The sequence below is a fragment of the Abramis brama genome (genome assembly GCF_963993115.1).
Source record: "Abramis brama genome assembly, chromosome: 20".
Classification (NCBI taxonomy): domain Eukaryota; kingdom Metazoa; phylum Chordata; class Actinopteri; order Cypriniformes; family Leuciscidae; genus Abramis; species Abramis brama.
The window spans coordinates 14,381,693-14,401,590 of record NC_139982.1 but is presented as its reverse complement, the minus strand read 5'-3'; the positions used below and the strand labels follow the sequence as shown (position 1 = coordinate 14,401,590).

Sequence of the window (19,898 nt, the reverse complement as noted above, 5' to 3'; positions counted from 1 at the left end):
TATACTTCCCTTGAAAGTCATTTTGTCACGTTGTAGGCTATTACTTCGCCGTATCTCACTATTCCTGATGTCAGAAACTGAAAAAAAATGAAAGCATTCACAATATCAAATTCACTAATAACTAAACTAACCCAGAAATAACTGTAATAATATGTTCTGTGATAACTACGCATATTCATGTTCTTGCTGACCAGTTTAAAGAGTCAAAGACAAAAAAGGTAATGTCCCCATTTAGTGGTGAAACAGTGTATTTCATCTCATTTTAGGCATCAAAGGTAAATAGGCCTATAACAAAAACTATAGAAACTTAATAAAATAATAGTAAATTAAATACGGTTTTGGCACAGAGATTTAGTACTACACAAAATATCACACAAAGGCATCTTGTATTTAGTCACATAAAAAATATATTGTTAGTATATATATGTACTTAATATAAACAATAATGGCCTGGTTTCACTAAACCAGGATTAGGCCTTAGTTCAAATAGGGCATTAAGGTAGCTATTATAAAAATGCCTTAGAAAAAATCATTACTGGTGTGCATCTTGAAACAAAACAATGGCACTGACATATTTTAAGATGTGTTAGTGCAAGTCGCTTCCAATTAAAACAGCTCAAACATGCATTTCAGTCTGGGACTTGGTTAAACATTGTCTGTGAAACTGGGGGATTATGTTGTTATTATTATATTATATTAACAAACTTACTGGAATGAAAGGCTGCAAAATTACTGGTGTTATTTTCGTCAACGCTGATGAAGATTGACCAATCACAATAAGTTGAGTAACATGTTGGACCAATCACAATATTTGGTCATAATTGACCAATCAGAGTCCCTGTGTGGTATAGAAATACTTCATATTTCTAATTGAGCGTTAGTGAAAGTGTTTCTGGTGGGCTGCTCTTTGCATGGTGTGGATTTTACAGATGTCTATTAAAGTCTATTAAAACTGAGGTTGTTTGCTTTTGTGTTCTTCCTGCGTTGTCATAAATGGCTTTATATTGTTAAAATTAGTATGTTAAATTAGTTCAACATTGTGTTGAAGTTGATGGAAGTTGTTGAAAGTCTGGACTGAAGTACTAGTCAAGTCTGAAGTCGACTGTTAATGAGTCAAAGTCAAGGTTTAAGTCATTTTTGTGTCCCCTCAGATTTAAGTATTCATCCTATTAATCCTAAACTTCACATTTCTCCTAGGGGTTGAATGGACAGAACAGTGACACAAGTGAGTATACAGTCACATCCTGAGTATCAAACATCAGATCCCACCAGTTAAAATGTCATATAAGTTATTCTTCTGACAATAATACATTGACTGTAATTGTATGAACATTGTTATTTTGTAAATACTATTTAGTAAATGTTTGTTTTTATTTTTTATAAATGCACACAGCATCCCTTGACACTACAAGCATTTATTCAACTGAGTCTGAAACATCAGCTTCTACAAGTGAGTTTTTTCATGGATAATTGGGTAAACATGTTAATAGGAAAATGATATCAGTAGTTTATTCATTTTATTGTCAATGTGGTAAATTGTAATAATAATTACATTAATAATACTGGACAATGAACTGAAACAAACACATGACTTAAAATACACACAGGATAATGAGAAACTAAACAGGACACAGGTGAACACAATTGGTAACCAAGGGAACAAACTAACTGAGCTTAGACGTAACATTACCTCCCCCACCCCTGAGGTGGTTGGAGGGGAGGTATAAGCCATACTGGGCCAAGACACGGTCCATGCAGTGATCGGTGGAGAGATAAACTAAGGAGTGGCTGGCAGAGGAAAGAACCATGGAGGAGTAGGGGGAAGAGGCCTCTGTGAACACAGTGAATCCACTTCTGCTGATGATGCTGGAGGGCTGAAGGTCCAACTAAATACTGTAGAACTAAATACTGAGAAGGAGTCAGGTGGGCTGGATACCAAGGGGCAGATGGAGGGATGAATGACCAAAGTGAAGCTGCAGGCATATGGATCCAAGGTGGATCCGGAGAGTCAGAGGACTGAGGCGGTGATGAGGGATTAGGCTCAGAAGACAAAGCCAAAGGAGGAGCCGGGGTGGGACTCTGCGCCAGGATTTCCGAATGAATTAGTGCTACTACTGGGACGGACATGGCAGCTGGCTGTAGTTCAGGGTCAGTAGCAGGCGGGGGCTCAGGCTATGAGGGTGAAGCCAGAGAACCCACTGAAGCCAGCAGAGGGGGTGGAGCCAGGGAGCTGCGCAGAACAAGCGAAGACGAAGGAGCCACGGAGCTGGATGGACCACTGGAGATGAAGGAGCCGGGCAGAGCCAGCGGAACTGCTTGGTAACTGGCAAGTCCCTGGAATAGAAGGGTAAATAATATAGATTGACACAAATCAATCTACCTTGTGATGAGGACATGGGTGGGACTCTGCTCCAGGATGTCCAATTGAATTAGTGCTCCTACTGGGACGGACATGGCAGCTGGCCGTAGGTCCAGGACAGACTTGTATGCTCAGGCTCTCTAGCAGGTGTGAGCTCAGTCTATTGGTCCGTGGCAGGCAGGTGGTAATCATAGTCTTCCTGCACCTCACCCACAGTGAAAGAGGAACCACTCTTTGCAAGAACTGACTCTACAAAATCCATAAAACCTCCCTCAAGGACCAAAAATGGGCAGGGAAATAGTTGTTTTAACTTGTCATTAAGTCCAGTCCAGAAAAGGTGATCAGTGAGCGGTTGTGGTAATGGGTCTGATAGGGAGCGGTGGATCCAATAACAACCGTTTAACTTTTCTCATGAAACAAAACAAAGAAAACAAACCAACACGGTACAAAATTTGGCGCAAGAGATAATCTAACAGTTAGGCATCAAGCATAGACAATACAGGTCATTGAACTGAACCAATCAGAGGGCTTAAACGCACACAGGATAAAGAGAAACTAAACAAGACACGGGTGAAGAGAATCTGTCACCAAGGGAATAAAGTAGACCCAGGGAAAACATGAACTAACAAACTAGTCATTGGAAAAGTAAACTGTTTTAACAAAATGATTTATTGTTTGTCATGTTCTTTTAATAGTAATTCTTGTAATACAGAATGTTATTGTATTAAAATAAAGTTGTAAGCATGACAAGTATTGCACAGTGAAACTATATTATTGATTTCTATATCAAAATATTCCAGCAGCCACTTCCACTACAATGTATTCTTCAACCGAGTCTCAAACATCAGCTCCTAGCACTACAAGCATTTCTTCAACTGCCCCTCAGACATCTACTGAAACAACTTCTACAAGTGAGTATTGTTCAGGGAGAACTGTGTAAACACTATAGCTGTATTCTATAGATTTGTATTACTAATGAAGTTTTATTATGATAATTGTGTCAAACAGCAGCACCTATGAGATGTAATTAATATAGATAGACTATTATGGTATTTCAGTCGGACAAACTGTTAACGCAGTTTACAGATGCTGTTATATCATCTACTTTTAAAAGTTTTTGCAAGACAGAATTTTATTTTGCAAGTAATGAAATGTTCTTTTAAGCATGTAAATGAATATTACCTGCATAATGTTTCTATTCATACATCTAAATATTTTAGTACCCCTTGCCACTACAAGCTCTTCTTCAACTGAGTCTCAAACATCAGCTCCTACAAGTGAGTATGTTTATTCAGGGGCATTTGAGTAAACATGATAATAGGAAAATTATATCAGTAGTTTATTAACATGCTCATGCTCAAGTAATATTCATGTACAGTTGTCTATACACTTCCTTTGAAAGTTCTACTGTTTTACTGTTACATGTAATAGGTACTTTGATTTTTCAAATCACATCCTGAGTATCAAATATCAGCACTAAAAAAAAATAGTGTAGTTTTATGCCTATTATATATTTCTGTGATAATAATTCTTGAAATGCAGAATGTCATTGTATGCAAAAAAAGTCTTTGTAAGCATGTCAAAAAATATTAAAGGTCCCGTATTATGCCCCTTTTCACAAGATGTAAAATAAGTCTCTGATGTCCCCAGAGTGTGTATGTGAAGTTTCAGCTCAAAATACCCAACAGATCATTTTTTACAGCATGTTTAAATTGTCATTTTTTGGGGCTCAGAAAAACGCGCTGTTTTTGTGTGTGCCCTTTAAATGCAAATAAGCTGCTGCTGGACGACCCAGGGGGCGGAACTTCATGAGCTCGCGCTCATTCTCTCAGGACAATTTCATCTCACGAAATGATGATAATATCAGAAACTCTCAGTAACGGTGTTCATTTCGAGTCGGACAATAATGCCTACAGAGTCAGAGTGCTGTATTGTACATCACACAAAAGATGAAGCGTCAGTTTTACTTCAGAAAATCACCGTAAGAGCTAAGTAAACACAGTAAGTTATAAGAAGTGCACAAGTACATAAACGAATTTCGGTAGAGTTGAGGGAGCATTCCTGTGGGCGGAGGTTAGTCAAAAAACTGTTCTACTGACGTCATTAAAGAAGGAAGTAGAGGGATGTAGTCCAAACGGGCCGTTCGATGTAGGCGACTTCTGTTAAATAAAATATCTCGCTTGGCATTGAACTTTGAGCTTTATAATTTTACAGATATTTTTTATACTCTAACAACAACATTACACACTAACTAAAGTTTGAAACATGGGATCACGAAGAACGGGACCTTTAAGAAAATTTTAATATAATTGTATTTATTTCATGTCACTTCCTGAGTATCAAACATCAGTGCCTACCAGTGAAAACATTTGTAATGTAAAATAATATGTTATTCTGCTAACAATAATACATTGATTTTAATACAAAAATGTATTGTATGAACATATGCCATTGTTAGGTTATAAGTACTATTTCGTAAATGTTTGTTTTTATTTCTTTATATGTCCATATATCACAGCATCCCCTGTAACTACAAGCATTTCTTCAACTGACTCTCAAACATCTACTCAAACATCTACTCAAACAACTTCTACAAGTGAGTATTGTTCACGGACAACTGTGTAAACACTTATAGCTTTATTTTATTCACTTTTATTACTGATGAAGTTTTATTATGATAATTTTTTCAAAGAGCAGCACCTACGAGATGTAATTAATATAGACAGACAATTATGACATTTCATTTGGAAAAACGTCTTGGGTTATGACTGTAACAGTTGTTCCCCGAGAAGGAAACGAGACACTGCGTCGTCGTCGTGACGACACTTTGGGGAACGCCTAGAGATGTTCCGATACCCTTTTTTCCTTCCCGATACCGATTCCGATACCTGGACTCAGGGTATCGGCCGATACCGAGTACTAATCCGATACCTGGGTGTGTATACAGCTGCAATTCATACTAGCCCTGTATGAATTGATAGAATTATTTTATAAAAGGTATTTTAGTTTTACAATATAACTGTATAAAAAGTGCAACAAATAAATCTAGGAATTATATATGAATAATAGGGTGTAACGGTCCACAAAATTCACGGTTCGGTTCGATACCATACACTGGTGTCACGGTTCGGTACGTTTTCAATACAGCAAAAAGAAAGAAATGCCAGAGAAATTTCCTTGATTTACATTTTTTTTTTTTTTTTTTTTATTAACATCATAAAGTATGATAATTTTTTACTTTGAGCAATGATGGAGCTATAATTGACATAGAAAACAAAAACAGCTCCTTAAATGTAAAAAATAAAATGTAATATTGTAGTAGTTAAGTTATAAACAAAGGTTTATTTTATTTCAGATTAACATTTGAGGGCAGCAATTTTATTCATAATGTCAAAATAAAACCAACGTAACGTTACTTGAAAGCACAATGTTCCTGGTTTCCACGTCAGCGCTGTTTGATCCGTTAATAACGGAGAAATGTGAATGTTTCTCACTAGATCTCGCAGCGATGTTATTACTTCAGTGGCGAATTCAAATGCTTTCTTTACTGGATCTCTTAGCGCTGTGTAGCAACAGTGTAACAGTTAGCTTGATCAAGATCGGCTCGCGCTGCATTGTTCCAAACTGTTTAATGGTCCGTGAAGCACAAAATAACAAGTAGCGCAGTTTTGTTCCGTTTTCATTACGTTTGCCATTTGATGTTGGGCGTCAGCGTCTCTTACATTATGCGCTTGCTGCATATAATGCTGCATCTGAAAATCTGCGTTTTCATTTCTTCTTCGCTGCTCTAAACAGTGGTTGCTTGTGGCAACAGCACAACTTCCTGTGTTGCCACAAGCAACCACTGTTTAGAGCAGCGAAGAAGAATTGATCTCCGATTTGCAGCGTAAAGCAAAGCTAGCGTGCATAACTTGTTTAATAAAATGGTATCGGATCGGTACATGGGTAGATGTACTCGCCGATACCGATGCCAGAATTTTTATTGGTATCGGCGGCATTTCCGATACTAGTATCGGAATCGGAACAACCCTAGGAACGCCCTTAGCGTAGCGCGTCTGAAGCATGAATGAAATCCATCCAATCCTGATTGGTGCTGCGTCATGACGTAGTAGATGACGGCATACCCGGAAGATACAAAGGGACGCCGGCACAAACACACGTTAGCTCTTTTGCGATGAAGCAAGCGCTCTGCCCGTGATAGGTGTGGCGACGAGACGCAGTGTCTTGTTCCCTTCTCGGGGAAGAAGGGTTACAGTCGTAACCCGAGACATTCCCCTTCGAGGGAACTCGCACTGCGTCGTCATCGTGACGACACTTTGGGGAACGTAATGCCCACTATGCCACACCGTAATCACGCCCGCCCTAGTGTGAAGCTGGGAGACCAGGCACACTTAGGACGCGAGCACTCTGGCGCCAGGCGTCACAGGGAGTTGCAGACTGTAGAAACGTATGAAGGTATGCGGGATGGCCCACCCGGCCACCTCGCAGATCTCCTGAAGCGAGACGCCAGAAATGAGGGCCATGCCCCTGGTGGAATGAGCCCTCACGGTCATAGGTGAAGACAAATTGCGCACCTGATAAGCCGTGGCTATAGCCTGGACAATCCAATTGCTGATTGTCTGTTTAGATGCAGGCAGCCCTTTCTTGGGTGAACCAAAGCACACCAACAACTGGTCTGACTTCCTGCACTGAGAAGACTTCTCCAAGTACACTCTTAGGGCTCTGACTGGGCAGAGCAGGTGAAGTCTCCCCTCTTCCGCCGTCACGTGAGGTGGAGGATGGAAGGCCTGAAGAACCACTGACCGTGCCACACTAGACGGCACCTTGGGCACATAGCCCGGTCTAGGATGTAAGATGGCCTTAACTCCGCCAGGGGCAAACTCCAGGCAAGTTGGCATTATAGCCAAGGCCTGGAGATCCCCCACTCTCCTCAGAGAGGTGATAGCAAGGAGAAAGGCCACCTTAAGGGTCAGGTTCTTTGCCTCAGCCGACTCCAGAGGCTCGAAAGGGGCCTCAGCCAACCCTTCAAGTACCACCGCCAAGCACCAAGCACCACCGTTGGGACTCTGGAGTGAGCCGCAGGCCTCATCCTCCGAGCCCCACGGAGGATGAGGTACAACCAGAGGATCTGGTACAACCAGATGGTGCTTTCCCAAGGGCCCATCACCTACAGGCGAGTGGAAAGCCCCAATGGCAGCCACATACACCTTAAGTGTGGACGGGGTAAGACCGGCGGAGAAACGATCTTGGAGGAACTCCAGCACTGAAGACACTGGGCAGTTAACTGGGTCCACCTCACGCTCTCTACACCAATTGGAAAACACATTCCACTTCAGGCTGTACAGTCTCCTGGTGGAAGGAGCCCTGGAGCTGAGTAGGGTCTCGTCAACACCTGCTGACAGGCCAGCCTCTAGGAACCGAGCCCCCTCAGGGGCCAGACCCAGGTTCCACAGCTCTGGCCGGGGGTGAAATATTGTGCCCCCTGCCTGCGACAGCAGATCCCTCCTCAGAGGGACCTGCCACGGGAGGCCGTCCAGCAGTGCTACAATGTCCGAGAACCATACCCGGGTCGGCCAGCGGGGTGCTACTAAAAGTAGGCTGATCCCCTCCCGGCGGACCCGCTCCAAGACTCCCGGGAGCAGAGCGATCGGGGGAAATGCGTACAGACGCAGCCTTGGCCACGTCTGTATCATGGCGTCCAGCCCCAGCGGAGCTGGATACCTGAGAGAGAACCACAGTGGACAGTGGGACGTCTCTTGAGACGCGAACAGATCCACTTCCACTGGGTCGAATCTCACGCACATGGCCTCCACCACCTCGGGGTGGAGTCGCCACTCCCCGGGCCTCAGCCCCTGCCTCGACAGGACGTCTGCTCCCTGATTTTGGTCCCCGGGGACGTACATCGCTCTGAGAGACGACAGTTTCCCCTGGGACCACAGAAGGATCTGGTGTGCCAATCTGCATAGAAGGCGCGACCTCAGACCCCCCTGATGATTCAGATACGCGACTACAGATGTGTTGTCCGAGCGTATCAGGACATGGTGGCCGCGGAGGTCCGGGAAAAAGCTCCTCAGAGCTTTGTAGACCGCCAGCATTTCCAGGCAGTTGATGTGCCAGGAAGAATGCCGGGTCTCCCACAGGCCTCTCGCAAAGCGGCCGTCCATGACCGCGCCCCAACCAGTGAGGGAGGCATCTGTTGAAACGGTTTTCCGGCAACATGATGCTCCCAGCACCAGTCCCTGGGACAGGAACCAAGGTTTCCTCCATATGACAAGAGAACGAAGGCATCTGCGCGTTACCCTGATCATACGGAACGGATTTCCCCTCGAGGAAAATCCCTTGGCTCTCAACCACCACTGTAGGGGTCTCATGTGTAGCAGGCCAAAAGGTATGATGTTGGACGCTGCTGCCATGAGCCCCAGCAGTCTCTGAAACTGCTTCACAGTGAGGTTGTGGCCTAGCTTCGTTCTGGAGACCATCGCCCGCTCTTTTTTGTGTTGAGTCTCAGCCCCAGGCACCTGATATGGGCCAGAACGACATCTCGATGCCGAACTGCCATCTCGCGCGACTTGGCCAATATTAGCCAGTCGTCGATATAATTGAGCGGTTACTGCTCGGAAGAAAGAGCTGGAGGCAGTGGGAGTGTGGACAAAGGAGAAGCCGAAGGGAGGGAGTAGCCGGTGGAGCCAAAAGGGTGGAGAGATGAGACATAGCCAGAGGCAGAGCCGGTGTCTCAGGAAGAAAAGGCAAGCTGGACAAATGAGCAGAGCCAGTGAAGGGTGTGGATCCACAGACCCAGCTGGAGCCAGCAGAGGGGGTAAAGCCAGAGAACCCAATGAAGTCAGCAGAGGAGGCGGAGCCAGTAAACTGGATGGAGCCTGCAGAGGGGGTGGAGTCAGGGAGCTGTGCAGAACAAGCCAAGACGAAGGAGCCAGGGAGCTGGGTGGAACCGGAGGAGATTAAGGAGCCGGGCAGAACCAGCAGAAATTAAGGAGCCAGGGAGCCGGGCGGAACCAGCTGAGACAAAGGAGTTAATGGTGGAGGAAGGGCTTGGGAACAAGTAGGAATTGGCGTGTCCAGTATTCGAAATGGAATAGAAGGGGATACATTCTACCTCGTTATGGGGTCATGGTTGGGACTCTGCTTCAGGATGTCCAATTTAATTAGTGCTCCTACTGGGACGGACATGGCAGCTGGCCGTAGGTCCAGGACAGACTTGTATGCTCAGGCTCTGTAGCAGGTGTGAGCTCATTCTATTGGTCCGTAGCAGGCAGGTGGTAATCATAGTCTTCCTGCACCTCACCCACAGTGAAAGTGCACTCTTTGCAAGAACTAACTCTACAAAATCTAAAATCTAAAACCTCCCTCAAGGACCAAAAATGGGCAGGGAAATAGTTGTTTTAACATGTCATAAAGTCCAGTCCAGAAAAGGTGATCAGTGAGCGGTCGTGGTAATGGGTCTGATCTGTTAGGTCTAGGGACTCACTGATGTGGTCCCCAAAGGAGCGATCATCCTGGGAGAGGAGGAAGCTGCAAATATCTGGAAGATGTGTTTATATTCTCTAGCTGCTGTATTCTGTTATGGTTTAGGCAGGTGAAGGATGATAGGGAGCGGTGGATCCAATAACAGCCGTTTAACTTTTCTCATGAAACAAAACAAAGAAAACAAACCAAAACGGTACAAAATTTGGCGCAAGAGATAATCTAACAGTTAGGCATCAAGCATAGACAATACAGGTCATTGAACTGAACCAATCAGAGGGCTTAAACTCACACAGGATAAAGAGAAACTAAACAAGACACTGATGAAGAGAATCTGTCACCAAGGGAATAAAGTAGACCCAGGGAAAACATGAACTAACAAACTAGTCATTGGAAAAGTAAACTGTTTTAATTAACAAAATGATTTATTGTTTGTCATATTCTTTTAATAGTAATTCTTGTAATACAGAATGTTATTGTATTCAAAATAAATATATATCCTTGTAAGCATGACAAGTATTGCACAGTGAAACTATATTATTTATTTCTATATAAAAATATTCCAGCAGCCACTGCCACTACAATGTATTCTTCAACCGAGTCTCAAACATCAGCTCCTAGCACTACAAGCATTTCTTCAACTGCCCCTCAGACATCTACTGAAACAACTTCTACAAGTGAGTATTGTTCAGGGAGAACTGTGTAAACACTATAGCTGTATTTTATAGATTTGTATTACTAATGAAGTTTTATTATGATAATTGTGTCAAACAGCAGCACCTACGAGATGTAATTAATATAGATAGACTATTATGATATTTCAGTCGGAAAAACTGTTAATGCAGTTTTCAGATGCTGTTATATCATCTACTTTTAAAAGTTTTTGCAAGACAGAATTTTATTTTGCAAATAATGAAATGTTCTTTTAAGCATGTAAACGAATATTACCTGCATAATATTTCTATTCATACATCTAAATATTTTAGTACCCCCTGCCACTACAAGCTCTTCTTCAACTGAGTCTTTATATATATATATATATATATATATATAAACATGACAAGTATTGCACAGTAAAACTGCATTATTTCTTTCCATAGAGTCTCCTGAGTCTCAAACATCAGTTCCTACAAGTGAGTATGTTTGTTCATGGACATTTGAGTGCATGATAATAGGAAAATTATATCAGTAGTTTATTCATAAAATTAATTTACAGTTGTCTTAACACTTTCTTAGAAAGTTCTTCTGTTTTACTGTTACACGTAATACTGTAGGTACTTCTGTATTTCAAATCACATCCTAAGTATCAAACATCATCACCTAATATAAAAAAAGATATGCTGTTATATGCCTATATTATATATTTGTGTGAGGATAATTCTTGCAATGCAGAATTTCATTGTATGCTAAAGAGTCTTTGGGCCCTATCTTGCACCCAGCGCAACTGACTTTGTACACCGACGCATGTATCATTCCTATTTTGCACCCGCGCAAAGCGCGCTTTTCCCTCCACAGAAGCACGTCGCTAAACTAGGGAATGAACTTGCGCTCCCTGGGCGGTTCAGCGCAAAAAAGGAGGCGTGTTCAGGCGCAAACGTTCCCTCATGCTATTTTGCAGATTTAGAAAACAATTGCGCCACTAACCAGGAAAAAATAGTTTAAAGTCAGTGGCGCGTTGCGCATGTTATTCATATGCTATTTTAAGGGCGCATGCTTGGCCATAATCAATGTAGCGTGTGCAAAACGCGCATACACTTTGATTCTCTCATCTACACAGAAGCAGCAGTTTTCATTTTTGCAAATCATACATTATTACGATAGATAGATAGATAGATAGATAGATAGATAGATAGATAGATAGATAGATAGACAATTTATTATAAAAGCATATATCTAGCTTACACATTTACCCAAATTATCATACGCCTTTTTAACCGAAGTTAATTTGGGTGGGTTTCTCCATCCCCAACGTCCCTGACGAGAGCGTTGCTCTCCTTGGCTGTGAACCGCTCCTGGCGCGCGCCTGGCAAATTCGCCGTTATAATAGGAATCCGCTTTAGAACAAGGCGCGCCTGCTCTTAAAGGGAATGTGAGATGTCGCTCTGATTGGTTTATTTCACGATACGCCCAAACCACACCTATGAATAATGAAGCTACTTCAGACCAACCCATTTTAGATTTGCGCCTGGCGCAAGAGTCATTTATCCCGCTGGGAAAATAGCAACAGCGCCCAAGACCCGCCCACAAAGTTACTTGCGCTTTGCGCTTTGACACTTGCGTTTCAGATCGTTAAAATAGGGCCCTTTGTGTCAACAATTTTAAAAAAATATATAATTGTACTTATTTCATGTCACTTCCAGAGTATCAAACATCAGTGCCTACCAGTTAAAACTTTTAGAATGTAATATAATATAAGTTATTCTTCGAACTATAATACATTGATTGTAATACAAAAATGTATTGTATGAACATATACCATTGTTAGTTTGTAAGTAATATTTCTTAAATATTTGTTTTTATTTCATTATATGTCTATATATCACAGCATCCCCTGTCACTACAAGCATTTCTTCAACTACCCCTCAAACATCTACTGAAACAACTTCTACAAGTGAGTATTGTTCAGGGACAACTGTGTAAACACTATAGCTGTATTTTATAGATTTGTATTGCTAATGAAGTTTTATTATGATAATTGTGTCAAACAGCAGCACCTATGAGATGTAATTAATATAGATAGACTATTATGATATTTCAGTCGGAAAAACTGTTAATGCAGTTTACAGATGCTGTTATATCATCTTCTTTTAAAAGTTTTAGCAAGACAGAATTTTATTTTTTGCAGAAATGTCCTTTTAAGCATGTAAACGAATATTACTTGCATAATGTTTCTATTCATACATCTAAATATTTTAGTACCCCCTGCCACTACAAGCTCTTCTTCAACTGAGTCTTTATATATATATATAATATATATCTCCTTATTAACATGACAAGTATTGCACAGTGAAACTGTATTATTTCTTTCCATATCAAAATATTCCAGCAGCCACTGCCACTACAATCTCTTCTTCAACTGAGTCTCAAACATCAGCTCCTACAAGTGAGTATGTTTATTCATGGGCATTTGAGTAAACATGATAATAAGAACATTATATCAGTAGTTTATTAACATGCTCATGCTCAAGTAATATTCATGTACAGTTGTCTAAACACTTCCTTTGAAAGTTCTACTGTTTTACTGTTACACGTAATAGGTACTTTGTTTTTTCAAATCACATCCTGAGTATCAAATATCAGCACTAAAAAAAATTGTGTAGTTTTATGCCTATTATATATTTCTGTGATAATAATTCTTGAAATGCAGAATGTCACTGTATGCAAAAAAAGTCTTTGTAAGCATGTCAAAAAATATTAAGAAAATTTTAATATAATTGTATTTATTTCATGTCACTTCCTGAGTATCAAACATCAGTGCCTACAAAGTGAAAACATTTATGATGTAAAATAATATGTTATTCTGCTAACAATAATACATTGATTGTAATACAAAATGTAATTTTTTAACGGATGTCATTGTTAGGTTGTAAGTACTATTTCGTAAATGTTTGTTTTTATTTCTTTATATGTCTATATATTACAGCATCCCATGTAACTACAAGCATTTCTTCAACTGACTCTCAGACATCTACTCAAACAACTTCTACAAGTGAGTATTGTTCACGGACAACTGTGTAAACACTTATAGCTTTATTTTATTCACTTTTATTACTGATGAAGTTTTATTATGATAATTTTGTCAAACAGCAGCACCTACGAAATGTAATTAATATAGACAGACAATTATGACATTTCATTTGGGAAAACTGTATTAACGCAGTTTACAGATGCTGTCATATTATCTTCTTTTAAAAGTTTTTGCAAGGAAGAATGTAATTTTATGCAGATATGTCCTTTTAGGCGTGTCAATAAATATTACTTGCATTGTGTTTCTATTCATACATCTAAATATTTTAGCACCCCCTGCCACTACAAGCTTTTCTTCAACTGAGTCTCAAACATCAGCTTTTTATAGTGAGTAATTTATATTTATGGACAATTAAGCATGTTAATATGAAAATTAGATTAGTAGTTAGCTCATTTTAGTGTTAATGTGGTAAATAATAAAAATGATTACAATAACTATACAGGACAATGAACTGAACCAAACACAGGACTTAAAATACACACAGGATAGTGAGAAACTAAACAGGACACAGGTGAACACAATTAGTAACGAAGAGAACAAACTAACTGAGCTTAGACGTGACATTACCCCCCCACCCCTGAGGTAGGGGGAGGTATAATCCATACTGGGGTGGGCAGGAGGGCCAAGACACCCAGGCAAAAGAGTCCATGGAGGGACCAGTAGAGAGAGAAACCAAGGAGTGGCTGGTGGAGGAAGGAACCACAGAGGAGTAGATGGGGAAGGCCTCTTGCGACGTTTTGGACTACAGCTGTAGTTTGTTTATTAAGCGTGCAGGGCAACCACCCAGTAGAGCATTACAATAATCTAGCCTTGATGTCATGAACGCATGAACTAATTGTTCCACATTTGTCAATGAGAGCATATGGCGTAATTTAGATATATTTTTAAGATGGAAAAATGCGGTTTTACAGATACTAGACACGTGACTTTCAAATGAAAGATTGGTATCAAAGAGCACACCCAGGTTCCTAACTGACGACGAAGACTTAACACAGCAGCCATCAAGTGTTAGACAGTATTCTAGATTATTACGTGAGGAAGTTTTTTGTCCAATAATTAGAATCTCTGTTTTTTCAGAATTTAGAAGTAGGAAATTACGAGTCATCCAATTTTTTATATCAGCTATGCATTCCGTTAATTTTGTGAATTGGTAAGTTTCGTTAGGTTTTGAAGAAATATAGAGCTGAGTATCATCAGCATAACAGTGAAAGCTAATTCCATGTTTCCTAATGATATCTCCTAATGGTGGCATATACAGCATGAACAGCAACGGTCCTAGTACTGAGCCTTGTGGTACGCCATATTGAACTTGTGATCGATAAGACATCTCTTCATTTACTGCTATAAACTGATAACGGTCAGATAAGTATGCTTTAAACCATGCTAGTGCAATTCCACTAATGCCAACATAGTTTTCTAGTCTATTTAAAAGAATGTTGTGGTCAATGGTGTCAAATGCAGCACTAAGATCGAGTAACACTAATAGAGAGATACAACCACGATCGGATGATAAGAGCAAATCATTTGTGACTCTAATGAGAGCAGTCTCGGTACTATGGTATGGTATAAATCCGGACTGGAAATCCTTGCAGATATCATTTCTTTCAAGAAAGGAACACAGTTGTGAAGATACTGCTTTTTCTAATATCTTTGACAGAAAAGGTAGATTCGAGATCGGCCTGTAATTGACTATTTCTGTAGGATCAAGTTGCGTTTTTTTTTAACAAGCGGTTTAATCATAGCCAGCTTAAAGTTTTTTGGTACGTATCCTAGAGACAAAGATGAATTAATGATATTAAGAAGAGGATCTATGACCTCTGGGAGCATCTCTTTCAGTAGCTTAGTCGGTATAGGGTCTAACATACATGTTGTAGATTTAGATGATTTAATGAGTTTAGTAAATTCTTCCTCTCCTATAGCAACGAATGAATCAAATATTTCCTCAGGAAGACTACAATGCACTGCCTGATGCGATACTGTAGTAGACGGTTGCATAGTTATAATTTTGTCCCTGATATTATCAATCTTATAAGTGAAGAAGTTCATAAAGTCATTACTGCTGTGTTGCTTGGAAACTTCGGTGCTTGAAGCTTTCTTTTTTGTTAGTTTAGCCACTGTTTCAAATAAATACCTAGGATTTTGTTTATTTTCTTCTAATAGGGTTGAAAAATAAGCAGATCTAGCAGCTTTTAAAGCCTCTCTGTAAGTAATCGAGCTCTCCTTCCATAAAATGCGAAATACCTCTAGTTTTGTTTTCTTCCAGTTGCGTTCCATTTTTCTGGCTGCTCTCTTAAGGGCCTGAGTGTGCTCGTTGTACCACGGCGTTGGACTATTTTCTTTAATCTTCTTTAAGCGCAACGGAGCAACTGTGTCTAAAGTGCTGGAAAAGAGAGAGTTAAAAGTTTCTGTTGCAATATCAAGTTCTTCTAAGCTATCCGGGATGCTGAGATGATGAAACTGATCAGGAAGATTATTAATAAAGCAATCTTTAGTGGCAGAAGTGATAGGTCTAACGTATTTGAAACACGGAGTCGGCTTTGCAGCCTTGGCTAAATGTAATTTACATGAGACTAGATAATGATCTGAGATGTCATCGCTCTGCTGGTAAAAAAAAGCACACAGGATAGTGAGAAACTAAACAGGACACAGGTGAACACAATCAGTAACCAAGAGAACAAACTAACTGAGCTTAGACGTGACATTATGAAGGACCAATTTTGACGCCGGTGGAGCCAAAAGGGTGGAGGGATGAGGCATAGCAGGAGGCAGAGCCGGTGTCTCAGGAAGATGAAGTGAGCGGGCAAATGAGCGGAGCCAGTAGAGGGTGCAGAGCCACGGACCCGGATGGAGCCAGTGGAGGGGGTGAAGCCAGATAACCCAATGAAGCCAAAGGATTGAGTTCTAAAAGTGTCGATTTGGCACCGGTATTGTAAAAAAACCAAACTATACCCAACCCTAGTGCAGAGGAGGAGGTGGCTAATGGCTGGAAGATGCATTTATCATCTCTAGGTCCTGTATTCTGTTGTGGTTTAGGCAGGCAAAGGAAGAGAGGAAGAGGTGGATCCAATAACAGCCGTTTCACTTTATTAATATACAAAACAAAGAAAACAAACCAACACAGAACAAAATTTGGCGCATAAGAAAATCAGCTAGGCATCAAGCATAGACATTACAGGAAAAGGAAAATTGAACCAAACAGAGACATGGGTGAAGAGAATCAGTAGCCAGGGGGATAAAGTAGACACAGGGAAAACAGGACACAGGAACTAGCAAACTAAAAGTCATTAGAAAAGTTTTGTTCCCTTTCAAGGGAACTCGCGTTGCGTCGAGTTTGACGCTATGGGAACGCTTTGCGTGATGACGTCTTGAAGCACATGTAAAATCAGTCCAATGGTGTGGCGGAACGTCAGAGGCGGGTGACGTCACGTACCAGGAAGCTATAAAAGCCGGCCCGAAACAGAAAACGAAAGCTTTCTGAGTCTTCAGTTGCGCTCTGTGTGAAATCTGTCTGTATATTTGGTGTTGTCTGTCTATATCATATATATATATATTCAGTATGGCGAGCGAGCAGCAGTTTAGAGTGTGTGTCCATCCCTGCCCGCGTTATTTAACGGGAGGTGACACACACACTCTTTGTGTTGTTTGTTTGGGAGAGGAGCATGCCCAGTCAGCACTCGAGGGTGGTGACTGTGTGCATTGCTGTGCGCTTCCATTGCGGACGCTCCGATCCCGCTTGGCTCGGTTCAATCCCGACCACGTTCCCCAGGGCTCGGGTCCCGCCGCGGCTGAGGCTCGGCGGCGATCTCAGACCTGGGGTTCGCAAATGGATCTGTCAGTGGATGTTGAGACGGGCTCTGCCTTATCTCAGCCTCTTACTGACAGATCCAGTGCCTCTCATCAGGGTGTGGAAGCACGCGCGGCGGTTTCTTCCCCCCCGATAGAGGCACCAGTACTGCAACTATCCAGCTCTGAGGAGTTGGATGTTGTGAGTATTGAAGCTGAGTCTGAGGATTCGCCACCTCAGTCTCATGCGTTTGAGGAACTGCTCGATGTCATTACTAGAGCTGTTGACAGACTGTCTATTGAGTGGCCAGAAGATAGGCAGGACGTTCGTTCGAAAAGTAAGCTCGACGAACGCTTCCTGCCATCTCGTGCGCAGCCCCAGCGCAGGAGCCTGCCGTTTTTCCCCGATCTCCACACCGAGGTGTCGAGATCGTGGGCGAAACCAGTGTCTCACAGAGTTTATACACCACAAACATCTCACTACTCCTCAATATCTAAATATAAAGAGTATGGTTATGGGGAGATGCCGAAGGTGGAAGAGACGCTTGCGGGCTATCTCTCTCCAGCAACGGCATCTTCTCTGAAAGCTCCTACACTTCCCTCTAAGCCAGTTAAAGTAACATCTTCCCTGGTTCATAAATCGTATGCAGCCGCTGGTCAAGCTGCAGCGTGTCTGCATACGATGTCCATTTTACAAGCCTATCAGGCTGAATTATTGGGGGATTTGGAGGAGGGCGGGGGAATTGGACCTGACACTGTGGCCGAACTTCGCAGAGCCACAGATTTGTCTCTCAGGGCCACCAAGGAGACCGCTAAATCTATCGGGCGGTCTATGGCAGCCCTGGTGGCCACTGAGAGGCATCTGTGGCTCAATCTAAGTGATATCAAGGATAAAGAAAAGCATGTTCTCTTAGATGCTCCGGTCTCCACTGTTGGTCTGTTTGGTGATGCAGTTAGTGTTGCGGTAGCAAAATCACAAGAAGCCGCTAAGCAAGCTGCTGCTCTCCAGAAACTTCTCCCCCGCCGTTCTTTCTATGAGGCTGCTGAGCGGGAGCAGCCTCACTCCTCTAGAAAGAGCGCTGAGCACCGCGCCACTCAGAAACAGAGCGTTTCCTCCCGTGCTCCCCCACAAAAATCTCGGGGACACGGAGGGCGCTCTCAAACCCAGCAGTCTTCGAGGGGTAAAACGGATCTGCGGACCGTTATTACCGCCAAGAAGGCTGCTGGGAAAAAGTCCTGATGTCTGAGGGCTCAGGACAAATGAGGGTAGTCCCCCCGAAGCAGAGCGGTTAACACCTCTTTTCACGGTGCCCGTCTCTCTTCGGTGCCCTCAGGGGACCGTTCTGCCAACCCTGCCGCCTCCGGCGTTACAGGGCGCAGCGGTCTCCGGCGAGCACATATCTCAAGGTCCACCCGGAAACGTAGTGGCCTCGGGATGCCCGCCCCCTCTGAGGAGGGTGCTAGAGCAGTCTGTTTGGTCGTTCCCTGCCGGTGCGCCGTTACAGGGCGACGAACCGACTGCTCAACAGCAGGAGAAAAATACGGTGCCGTCTCTCTTCGGTGCCCTCAGGGGACCGTTCTGCCAACCCTGCCGCCTCCGGCGTTACAGGGCGCAGCGGTCTCCGGCGAGCACATATCTCAAGGTCCACCCGGAAACGTAGTGGCCTCGGGATGCCCGCCCCCTCTGAGGAGGGTGCTAGAGCAGTCTGTTTGGTCGTTCCCTGCCGGTGCGCCGTTACAGGGCGACGAACCGACTACTCAACAGCAACAAAATCCAGAAACCAGTCTCGAGAGACTGGTACCTCTAGTAGAATCTTTGACAGCGTGGAAGCTACTGTCAAATGTTTCTCGTTGGGTCCTGCAGACCGTGGAAAAAGGGTATTAGATACAATTCTAGTAACGCCCACCGCGGTTTATGGGGGTCCTGCCCACAATGGTGGGCCCCGAGCAGGTTCTGGTTATGGAACAGGAAGTAAACACTCTGTTAGAGAAAGGGGCCATAGAATATGTACCTCCCTCCAACAGGGAAACCGGGTTTTACAGCCGGTACTTCATAGTTCCAAAGTAGGACGGGGGATTGCGTCCCATTTTAGGTCTTCGAGTTGTCATGCAGCTCAAGTTCAAAATGTTAACATTGAGACAATCGTGCCACAGATTAGTCCGAGGACTGGTTTGTCACGATAGACCTCAAGGACGCATATTTCCATCCGTCCGTGTCATTGGAAGTTCCTGAGGTTTGCTTTCGGGGGCAAAGCATACCAATATCGAGTTCTTCCATTCGGCCTGGCTTTATCACCCCGCACTTTCACCAAATGCGTGGATGCAGCTCTGGCGCCTCTGCGCCTCCGGGGTATTCGCATCACGAACTACATCGACGATTGGTTGATTTTAGCTCAGTCGCATTAGATGGCGGTTCAACATCGAGATGTTGTTCTCGCCCATATGAAAGAGTTGGGGTTACGGCTGAACGCCAAGAAAAGTGTGCTTCTCTATTTTAGAGGACCACTTTTTTAGGCGTGGTTTGGG

General features: G+C 42.7%; 1 protein-coding gene across 40 annotated transcripts in view; it reads left to right on the top strand.

The window, feature by feature from the left end:
- LOC311071228 (uncharacterized protein) overlaps positions 1 to 19,898 on the top strand; it is an 80,359-nt gene that overhangs the window by 10,200 nt on the left and 50,261 nt on the right. For 36 of the 40 annotated variants that reach the window (XM_084095496.1, XM_084095505.1, XM_084095493.1 and 33 more), the window contains exons 2-11: positions 1,198 to 1,225; positions 1,394 to 1,450; positions 3,160 to 3,270; positions 3,580 to 3,636; positions 4,878 to 4,955; positions 10,408 to 10,518; positions 10,942 to 10,974; positions 12,387 to 12,452; positions 12,888 to 12,944; positions 13,485 to 13,550. In XM_084095496.1, coding sequence (XP_083951622.1) covers positions 1,198 to 1,225; positions 1,394 to 1,450; positions 3,160 to 3,270; positions 3,580 to 3,636; positions 4,878 to 4,955; positions 10,408 to 10,518; positions 10,942 to 10,974; positions 12,387 to 12,452; positions 12,888 to 12,944; positions 13,485 to 13,550 — 664 coding nt within the window. The remainder of the gene's footprint in view (positions 1 to 1,197; positions 1,226 to 1,393; positions 1,451 to 3,159; positions 3,271 to 3,579; positions 3,637 to 4,877; positions 4,956 to 10,407; positions 10,519 to 10,941; positions 10,975 to 12,386; positions 12,453 to 12,887; positions 12,945 to 13,484; positions 13,551 to 19,898) is intronic. The other 4 variants (XM_084095467.1, XM_084095468.1, XM_084095490.1 and 1 more) reach the window with 4 other exon arrangements.